Below are 11,111 nucleotides of genomic sequence, written 5' to 3'. Positions count from 1 at the left end.
GGCCTAACCGCCATGTCCCCCTCCATCCCAGGAGCACCCGCGCTCCTCGGCCCGTCATTCCCTTCGCCTCGCTCCGGGTCCCGCACGGCCATCGCTTCTTTGGGCCGGTACTCGGCGCCGTTTGGAGCCTCAGCACCGTCCTCACCGCCTGCACCGCCCCCGCCTGAGCGGGCCCTGGGCCGGGCCGAGCCGAGCACACAGACACGGGGACGCAGACACAGACGGACACACACCCCCCGCCACACGGGCCTGGTCGAGGGTGCCGCGCCCCCCAACCAGCCCCGGTCAGACCGCGCGATCTGATTGGCCGGCAGTGCCCGTCACTCTGGCGCGCGGCGCGGCACCGCGCGATCCGATTGGCCACCAGGGCGGTCACTTCGGAGAGCGACGGGCGGGGTGCGCCGGGGAGGCGGGACCTCAGCACCGCAACTGCCGGGTTCGCGCGCGCCCCGCGCCACTGCGGCTGCGCGCGCGCGGGGCCGTTACAGAGGCGGCCGCGGCGGCTCCGGGTGGGCGAGCGAGCGGCGCGCGCCGGCCCGGGCCCGCTCCTGCCCCGCCCCTCCCGCCGTCACGTGACGTGGGCCCCGAGCGCTCGCGTGCGAACCGGGCGCCCCGCGCGCGCCCCCCGCGCGCCGCCCACCGCCGTTTCGGTTTCATTTCCGGCGGCCCCGGGCCCGGAGCGGCGGCGCCGAGCAGAGCCCCCGGCGCTGCCCCCCTCCCCTCCCGCCCAGGGCGGCCACACCCCCGGGCTCGGCGTGAACCGAGCGCCCCCGCCCCGCACACACACACCGCTCCTCCCCCGCCTGCGCCGGCACAGAGAAAGGGAAGGGAGGCGGCGCTGGGCCTGGGTCTCCCGCACCGTGTACAACATGGAGGAGCTGGTGGTAGAGGTGCGGGGCTCCAACGGGGCCTTCTACAAGGTACCGGGTGCTCGCGGCCGGGCTGGGCCCCGGGGGAGGGAGCGGGGACGGCAACGGGAGGAGGAGGAGGAGGTGGCGGCGGCTCCTCCTCCCTGCGCTGAGGGAGAGCAGAGGCCCTGGGGCAGGAAGGAGGAGGGAGAACCAGGCAGGGGTGGAGGCCGCGGTGGGTTCCTCGCGGTGGCCGCCGAGAGCGTGCCGTGGGCCGCTGGGGCTGAGAAGGACTCGAGGCCCGATGAGGGGGAAGAGCGGGGAGGCCTCGGGCCTTCCCCCTTTGTGGGAAGGGGCTCCCGGGTCCGCCTTGTCCCGGCGCTGAGCGAGGATCAGCGCTGGGATGGGGCATTAATTGCTAAATCCTCAGCTTTTGTCGCTACTTAAGGAAAGTCTCGCCGTCCGGGTTTCCAGGAGAGCTGACTGCATGAGCACGGCCTGCAAGGCGGGGAGAAGGGGGGAGCCCTCGTTAATACACATTCCTGATGAAATGCTGTGGTGGATTCTTGTTCCTAATGCTATGGCAGGGGAAGCTGCTTAGTGATATTGAAGACAGCATTGCCTGACCACATATATCTGTGCTGAGTCTCTAAATACATGTTGATATCAAATGTACTTCCTCCTGAAATTACTTAGTGGCATTGCATGTTTGTTTCCAAGCTCTTGTGCTTAATAAAGCCCTTACTGAGCCTTGAACATATGAGCACTGAATATGTTTTATTAATACCGTGTAGTATTGTGTGGCCGTGCATGAGTTGGTTTGTATTAACCAGCTTATTAATAGAGTATTATGCGTAGTTTTACAGCAACTAAAATTCGGATGTGGTAGGTTTGGGCTAATTCTCATTGACCTGTTATCAACATATCAGAAACAGCCATAGATCAGTTCCAGCAAGTCTCCCATGGTTTAAATGATCCTAGGACTTTAAAAATTGGGCCTAGTTATTGTGCGACATCCAATATTTATGTTAGCAATGAAGAACCGGGTAGAGTTTCACACTCACATGTTCCTGTGGTAAGCCAGGTAGATATCCAAATGATACAGTTCCAACACCTCCGAGTTTTTCTAAGAAAAAAAGACCTCTTAAAAGCTTATTTTTAAAATACATACGCTAGTGTCCTATTTTGAATTTTTTTTTCTAAAAATATATATGTGATACAAATCAGTGGTAAATAAGCATCCTGCGAGCTCACAGTTCTGTAGTCAAAGTTCTAGATCTGTCTGTTGCTTCCTGGGATTAAATAATCTAGTACTTTTAAAAATCAGTTTTACATTTTTAAAGGTACAGTACTTGGTCAGAAAGTAGCGGAAGGAGTAAATACATTGCACCGTAAAACTTTTAATGAGGCTTTTATCAAATTAGAGTAGTTACACAATGATGTGAAAGAGATGATGGCATGGTCCATTCTTTAGTGACAAATATTATCGAATAAACCTGGGAGAATTGAAAGCTTCTGAGACTTTTATTGTTTATGTTCAAGTTTGATACTGTGGGCCTGTACTCCTTGTGTGCAGGTGAAAGCTTCATTTGTGTATATGTTTATGGAAGCTTATTCATGATTTAGTGTTCCCAGGTTCTAACACAGACATTGCCCCAAACAGTATGGTTATGTTTGTCCTTTAACTTTTAGAAATTTTGACAGGAATTTTTTTTTCTCTTTATCACTAGCTAAGCAGCTTTGGTTAAATTGTCTCAAGGGGAAAATGGGTATATGGATTTATCTGTCTTCACCTGAATTACCTCTTTAGGCAACGTATTTTTTTTAAAGAATAAAGAAGTGGGAGTTGTTTTATACTCTCATGCAGTAATATTCAGTATAAACCAGAAATTTTCCTCTAGTTTGAATTACTTGAATTCTAGTTACAAATTTTTCATTCATTGTAATGTAATCACTATCTTACAAAGTAATATATCTATTTTTTTCTTGTAAGTTTTATGCCCATGTTATAGATTGGCAATTCCGTTATAAAAAATGAATGTTGACCTAACATAACAAGAAGTGTGCAGTGATGTCAAGTGTGAATTTAATTGCTGGATGGTTTTATTTTTTCATTTTAAAAGTTTCTTTAAGGAGCCTTCTGAGAAGTGAATTACAGCAGTAATGTTTCAAATAAACCAAAAGCAAACCAATTCTTTTATTCAATCTCATAATCTACTGATAACTGGTGAAGATTTCTCTAGCTTTGAATAATTCTGAATTAATGAGAACTGTAAATTTTTTGGAAAAATACATCTCTCTTGATACAAAGATGTGGAAGGAGGAGGAGTACGAGGCTGCTATAGTCAGGATGGGATGAAGTGGCTTAAGTAGGCACCTAATTGTGGCTTTAGCTTTTTCATATTCTCCTTGTAGGTCTCTTTGAGGACCTAAGCATTTTTGGGTGTACCCAGCAGCGTCTGGATCTTGACAATACAAAACTGTCCACCTAAGCCCTGCTAAAAGTAAACCAGAATTTTCTGAGATATATCCAGAGGATTCATATCCCACACAAAACATAGGAGATGGTTTGAGGATGCCTTCATAGCTAGCTGTAATACTTGAATTTAAATTTCACCCTGGTCAGGTGAAATACTGGGAATACTGGAGTATGTTGATGTGACTGCTGTAGTACAGGTTGGTTCTTTCGGAATGAAATTAAAATACTGCTTAGTAAATTCTTTGTGCTTTCATGATTTTTTTTTCCTCCTTGCCTAAGATGAATTATTCCATGGAAAGCACAGTGCAGTAAATGGGCATGATTCAGGGATAATTGACAATCTGGTACCTAGAGATGCTTAGTCATGACTTGCTATGTGGTTGGGCCCAAAATCCTTGGAAGGAAAATGTTAGATTTCCTTACTTATTTTATGAAGACTGGTTCAACAAATCACCAGGACTGTGAATCCAAGAGGAGGAAACTGCGTTTTTGCAGCTCATAGTCAAGTAACTGAATCTTGAAAATGTGCAGTATTAGGACATATCTTCTCATATCTTTTCTTGTATAGGAGTAGTAAATTGGATTTTGAAGTTCTTATTCACAGGAGACTAATAGACAGCCTTTGCCTAATCTTTTTGGGATTAGCTTTAGGTATTTCCCTCTAAAAGGGGACATGCTGGATGCCTTTCCAATGTGGGATTGATTTTTCTTTTCCAGTTTGGGAGTGATTCTCTCTTGTGTCCTCTGCTAAAGATGGAAAGCATCCTGTTGATGAGGCAGTCAGTTTTGGAATGGTGTTTGTTGTTAACATCTCTGTTGTCTGTAACCCGATTTTTGCCACTTCTTGCTCCATAACCTTGTGAAAATCTTCCACCTTTTATCCCAGTAGTTTCAGCGCCTTGCTGTTGTTTGCTTGGTTTTATAGATAATTTCATTCAAGCTAAAATTGATAAAATAATTCATCTTTCTTACTACTTTATTACTCCTATTATTAGCAACTGTTCCTGTGGCCCTCTGTATCCGTTTTTTCTTTCACTGTTCCATACAGACACCCTCAGCCAGTATCTCCAATCTTTTTGTACATTCATGAGCTTGTCTGCTCAGTCCTTCTGAGGATGACTGCCTATACGCTTTTCCCTCGTCTGGTGACCATTTCTGTGACTATTTTTCTTTCCCTATTCTGTTCCTTTGTATGTCCAGCCTTTCTCAGACTTGATTATACACCGAGTTCCCTTTTGACATTCTCCTTCCAACAGGTATGAAATGTTACAGAACTGTTACACTAACAGTAGATGCACGTTTGTTATCAACATAGCTTTTGTATGTTAAAAAGCATATTTTCCCTACTTTTTCTTCTTACAGTTAATTATCCTCCTTTATTAAAATGGTTGACAATGCTCACATCTGATGATGTGAGCAGACTTTAAAAAAGCAAAATTTCATGGCAGCTGAAGCCTTTATTTTTTCCTTTGAAGTGTCTGTCATTCCATTTAGCATAAAAATAAAAAATATGCTGGTGTTTCCATTTTTTTTTAACAAATTATTTGCACCATTTAGACCATATATTCAGCATATAGCCATTCTTAGGATGTGAATGCTTATGTGTTTGAGAAGTGCCATGCTATAAACTTTTTTACTTAATTATATCTGAAGCATGGAGAGAAATGAAATAGTTTATGTGACTCAGAGTCAAACTTGGTGTAGAAAACTTGCCACATTTGATTTTTTTTCTCCACATTAGAGAAGAAGAATCAACCTTTGCCATTATAAAATGTGCTTCTGTTCACAGAAATTTTTTTGTGCACTCTTTCTTGGTATTTCTGCTGTTAGCAATGGTGGTATCTCAGCTGCTTCAGTCTTCCACTGTCCTGTTACCTCATTTTGCTTCCATCCAGTTTCACTTTGTTTTTAAGGCATTTTAGCTTTGTGTCACTGTTCTGTCCTTTGATGGGGGTGCATTTTAAATTCACGTATCTTCACCTTTATGTTTGAATTTCCATGCCTACTTACGCTCTATATCTGAAAAAGGCTGATGAATGTTTATTGTATTGTGATACTTTGTGTGAGATCAGAGGCTCTTCTCTACCTTTACTGACATCTGGAGCTGGCTTGTCCTATGTCTGTGAATTTGGATTATGGTGTTAAAGGCTTAATTTCTTTTTAGCATTGTGTGTAATTTCACAAGTATTACAAAAACAAGACTACCAAACAGTTTGGATAAGTATTAATTTTGGTTTTCCAAAGGCATTGCTGCTTAAATATTAGTTTTTTTAAGGAAAACTTAGAAATGTTTCAGACTTTTTCTTGTACTTGGCAGTGTACGAATTTAAATATATAGTGGTAGAGAGACCAAATTCATTTTCGTACTACAGATCTGTTTAAATATTTATATTGGAGGAAAATTGGCGTAATGCTGTGGTCCAGACAATGGTGAACTGATGTTATAAGTATCTGACATTTTTCTGTGTCACAAGTAACTGAAAAACAAGGAAAACCCCCTTTCCCTGGATGGATAGTAGTAGGCAACCAGATATTAAGAACTGTATTAATAGTCATTAATATATTTTGCATGGTTGTTTTTAAGCATAAATATCACAGAGAGGTGTGTAGAAGTGTGTCATATATTGCATGCTTGAAATAAGATATTTGACAGGGCGTTGTTCACTTTGTAATTAATTAAAAATTTATTCCGATGAACTTTTGTAATTTTGTGAGACTATAAATGAAAAGAAAAACCACAGTGTTATGACATCAGTGTTTATGGCCATATATTGAAAACCAGGTATTTATCTGTTTCTGGGGTTGACTTTTCTGAACTTGGTGTAAGCTAAAGAAATTCAGATTTGTAATTTTCCCTGGCAGTGTCTGTATTGATGCTACCTGTGTTAGGTCAACAGTTTCTGTTCCGGATTCAGGTTCCGTGTGATTTCTCAGTTGTGACCAAAGCAATGTGGAAGAACTGTTTAAGAAGAGCTGTAACAGGACAGTGTAGTTCATTCTTCTTTCAGCCAGCTATCTCTCTCAAGTTTTACTGTTTTAAAATACTGTTGTATTTTAGCAATGCATAATTGCTAAACTGTTAGAAGGTCCAGGCTTGTCTTCAGCTTAACTTAGATTTATTTGTTGCACATCCTGATTTACTTATTAATGGTAGGTTTTAGCATTATTACCTTAATGAGGTATATTGCTGTTGTTCCCTAGGATTCTGCTCAAGGTGAGTTGTATGTTAGGAGCTCTTTTACTTCTCTCTCTGGATATGAGATGTAGTCTTGCTATTTTCTGCTATGCTTGTGATTTTTTTCTGCCGTTTCCTGTCATTTTTTCAGAGTGCTGTTTAGGACACCTTTTGGTATTTTCATCACCACAGAGGTGATGAAAACTTCGCCCAAAGTATGTTTTGTACAAGGAAAGGTGGGGTTTTTTTGACATTTTATAAATATGAGAAAATTAAATATCAAAAGATTATTTCTCAGGGCATGGGTTGTGTTACTCTTACCTATTTTCCTGAAGGCTATTAAATGTTGCTGGTATAATTTCGGTTGAATTTGCTTTGTAAAATAATCTCTGCTTTTACCTATTCAAGTACTACTGTTAATCCTCGTCCAGTCTGTGGCACAAAGGAGCCATACCTAATATCTTGCAGTGATCATAGTGTTTTTCAGGTATTAAAGGCATCCATTTCAGCTGCCTCTGTAAGAATAGCTGCTTCTAAGTTGCACATTACAGTCATTGGAAGAAATGTGGGTGAAGCCTTTGAAGGTGATACGTGTAATGTTGTGAAATGAGTCAGGACTACCATTCATATGCACTGTTCAAATGCATATCCAGTTCTGGAATCTTATTACAGAGTACACTGCAATATGAAACAAGCTAAATGTTCAGTATCCATAATGATCAACTGAGAACTCTGTTGTCTCTGTGTAAATACCATTTCTGTATTGCTATGAACATGATCTTGAGATGTGGTCTTAAGTCTTCCTTATACTATGTAATTGAAAAACATTAGCTGTGCTTGCAATCCCCTTTGAAGGCATATGGAGTTTTGAAATTCATAATTAGGCAAATACATTTGGAGATTTTTTAAAGTCACTTTGATTTGCTGGCAATAATAAAATCTTGTTTTTAAGGGTATTGAGAGGCAAGCAAGGTGTAAAATAATTTTTTGCCGTTGTCACTGTGGCTTTCCTCCAACTTCTCTTCACAGTGGCATTGGTTATGTTTCAGTTATAAACCTGGATGCTTTCTTCCTTGTACTGAATGACTCTGAGTGATGAGCCAGCTCTTGGAACTCTATATTGGTCATCAGGTGTTGCTTTTCTTTGATACTAAAATACTGCTGCAACTCAGGAAATATTTTGGATATTTTGTAAAGCGAAAATACCAAAATAATTTTTTAAAAAACATTTAGGTTCCATATAAGAGGACTCTTACCTTCTTTAAGAGATAAGATCTCTTCTTGTCTTGGAAACTTGCAAGGGCAAGAACAATAAAATGGAGAATCATATGTTCCATATGCTCCATACTTCATTAACTGATTCTTCTACAGGAGTGGCAGTTGCTGCTAAATTATTTTCAATTTACTGGGAATTTTTTTATGTACTAAGGTGGATCTCCATTAGTAGGACAAACCATTCTTCCTCATGGGCTTTTATCTACCTACCTTGCAATGATACTTTGTGTGGACTGATATTAGTGGAATACTCAGCACTTCAGCGACTTGTTTCAGAAGTTCATAGACATCCTTTAAAAATAAAGAAAAAACTCTCACAATCTTTTCATCCCTGTTAAACCTGAACTCCATTGTTTAAGGCTAAGTATTTTCATTGGTAAATCCCAAAGTTCTTTGAGTACATTGGTCTTGCTGTTTTGTTGATGGGGAATGGGGGGATTATTTGGGGCTTTAAGCTAAACATTGATCAAATCAAAATCAATCAGTTGAGTGTATAAGGCTGGAGGAGCCCTTGGTGCTGAATTCTATGTCCTCTGCTTTGTGGTGGCATGGAGAGCACAGCTGCTGTCCATCCCCCAGGAAAAAAAGGGAAGGAAGGCCCCAGGGCATTTATCTAAAGTTTGTGCTCTGTAGACATAGTGTGATTAAGTAAATATGGGAAAGATTCTGCTGAAATTGATATGGATGAGTTTTGCTAATGTGATGTTCAAATGTACTTTGAGGTAAAGAGAGAAGAGACAGGACTTGGAGGTTTTGTGAGCTTTGGTTTGTTTGTTTTTTGAGGAATACTGATGTTTAATTTCTATGTCTATACATTAAATGTGATTATAAAATCAAATGTTTTAAACTCTTGAGCTATCTTGTCATTTCCTACTAAGCTTTCCTGTTGCTTCTAAAAAGTAGAAATAAAGTCTTCATAGCTGAGGCATTCTTTTTGTATATCAGTGCACTGGCAGTCATGAACCCAAGGAGTTTCTTAGCTTTCAGCATGTGTTTTATATAAGTCTATTGCAAAATTAAAAAGGCGGACTTTAAAACATACTTTTATTGTGAGATTCATCAATATTTGTGAAAAGGAGGTGTTTTATAGACTTAAAATTATTTTTGAAAGTGTCCATAAGCATACCATAATTATACTTTGTTTCTTCCACAGGCATTTGTAAAGGATGTGCATGAAGATTCAATAACAGTTTCATTTGAAAACAAGTAAGTGTATTTCTGCTGTTGTACCTGTAAATGGCAGAGTATCAACCTTGCATTTGCTTGACCTAAATATGGCTTACTGTAGAGTAGTGTATATTAAGATACACCAAACTTGCTGCTGGCATGTTTTGAAGTTACATTTAGTATCTATTATTTTGTGATATTTCTGTATAAATGCTTTTAATATTTTAAGTACTTTCAAGTGCAAACCATAGTAGCATGGGTTTTGCTGGGAAGATAATCATGTTGTTACTGAATTTACGTGATGACACCCATGTTTGAGTAAGTCAATAGTTGTACCATTATTGATTCTTTCTCATGTGAATGTCTTGTCTTAGTTTTAGATTGCATTATTACAAAATTTGTTCTGTAGATAAGTGATGAACACCAATTTTCTGATCTAGAAATGCAGTCTCCATTAAAGAAACTGAAAATCAAAACTGTATTCAGACTGGATCCTGATCAAATTTTCATAACCCGTAGTAGAACCAAAGAAAAAGAATATAGAGGCTTGTTTTGAAGGAAATGTCCAAATGTGTTATGAAATTTTTTAATCTGTGTTTCTAATGTTGGGGTTAAAAACCATATCTGTAAATAGAGGTGGAAGTTCTATTAGAAGGTTTTAAAAGAGTGCAGGTGACATCAGGGTTTCATTTAAGATGCTTAATGGTCGTTTAGATGTGTTTTTTCTTATTATGTATACATTGGCTCATTGTCTTTAATATGTATATGCATAAAAGCTCCACAGAATTTAAAACTGTAACATGTTTGATTTCTGTTTACAAAGAAGATAAAATATTTAGACCATTCAATGTGTTTTTGTTTGTAGCTGGCAACCAGAGAGACAAATCCCATTCCATGATGTGAGATTCCCACCACCTGCAGGTTATAATAAAGACATAAATGAAAGCGATGAAGTAGAGGTGTGTATGCTCCATTAACAGCTTTTGTCTTGAGAAGTCAGAGAACTCGCTGTGAAAAATGTCAGCCAAGCCACTGGAAGGTTTGCTTCCATGTTAAGTGATGTCACCTTTTTTGATTCCAGTTATTGCAGAAAACAGAGTGTCGGGCACATCACCAAACCCAGAGTCTGACAGTAGTAAACCATGCAAATTCCATGCACCACAAAAGGCCATGTGAAATTCCATGCACCATGACCTCCATGCTGAGTTACAAAAATGCTGATTTACAAACATGATTAATGTTTCATTGATTACAGATCAGTCCTTTTTAGGACTGGATTAATTCAGAAATAGGTAGTGAACTGGTTCTTAAGCTGTGAGGTAATAATGTCTCTATTACCAAAGCTTCCTGCTGAATCAGATAATTTGCATTATATGTGTATATACATAAAAATGTGTCTATGTAAATATTTACGTGTATATGCAAAGAGATTGACTTTAAAGCAGCATATTCCTAAAACCTCCTTATTTTATAAAATTGTGATGCTTATTTTTATAATTAATTTAAAGAAATTGAACTTTGAAGATTTGCATTTTGCTTGCATGCTCTGTAAGTTTTTAAGTTGAAAGAAAATGGCATAACTTCTGTAGTGTGGATGTGATTGATAGCATATATGTGCTAAAGAAGTGTAGATGTGTGACCTCTCCCTCACCCACTGGTAGGACCTCATCAGATCTACACACAATTAGAAATACTGTTGATTAAATATTAACAGATGTAAAAGTCTGAATCATCTCTCTTTTGACTGCATACAAGACTGAAGCAGCTAATGCCAGTAGATTGGGCACTGTATTGTTTATTATTATTTATCTATGCAATCTTGCTGTTACATACTTTCTGTGTTGTGCTCAAAGACTTTATGTACTAAGATGTTTTGCTGGATTTTGTTCCTGTGGAGTTCCTGATCATATTAGTGTCAGCTTTTATTATGTATTTTAAGAATATAACATATGTATTTTGTTCAGGTTTATTCCAGGGCAAATGAAAAAGAACCCTGCTGTTGGTGGTTGGCTAAAGTGAGAATGATAAAGGGTGAGGTAGGAGTATGCATATATACATATATATATTTTATATTTACTTACACTTTTTTCTTTCTTTTCTGTTTATATATTGATATACACTGTGGTTTGAGCTAATCTCTCTTCATTTTTAAAGAGTTTCTTGATTA

The 11,111-nt window shown here is 39.9% G+C and overlaps 1 protein-coding gene across 5 annotated transcripts in view; it reads left to right on the top strand.

The window, feature by feature from the left end:
• The first annotated feature begins 662 nt into the window (after positions 1 to 662).
• Positions 663 to 11,111, top strand: part of FMR1 (fragile X messenger ribonucleoprotein 1) — a 30,631-nt gene continuing 20,182 nt past the window's right edge. For 2 of the 5 annotated variants that reach the window (XM_088173295.1, XM_088173294.1), the window contains exons 1-5: positions 779 to 920; positions 4,528 to 4,583; positions 8,931 to 8,983; positions 9,810 to 9,903; positions 10,909 to 10,980. In XM_088173295.1, the coding sequence (XP_088029421.1) occupies positions 10,966 to 10,980 (15 nt within the window). In that variant the 5' untranslated portion in view covers positions 779 to 920; positions 4,528 to 4,583; positions 8,931 to 8,983; positions 9,810 to 9,903; positions 10,909 to 10,965. Of the gene's footprint in view, positions 921 to 4,527; positions 4,584 to 8,930; positions 8,984 to 9,809; positions 9,904 to 10,908; positions 10,981 to 11,111 lie in introns of all 5 variants that reach the window. The other 3 variants (XM_014881544.2, XM_014881542.2, XM_088173296.1) reach the window with 2 other exon arrangements.

The sequence above is a fragment of the Sturnus vulgaris genome, chromosome 14 (assembly GCF_052056855.1).
Source record: "Sturnus vulgaris isolate bStuVul1 chromosome 14, bStuVul1.hap1, whole genome shotgun sequence".
In the NCBI taxonomy this organism is placed as follows: Eukaryota; Metazoa; Chordata; class Aves; order Passeriformes; family Sturnidae; genus Sturnus; species Sturnus vulgaris.
The sequence above is the reverse complement of the archived record's forward strand: the minus strand, read 5'-3'. Positions and strand labels throughout refer to the sequence as shown.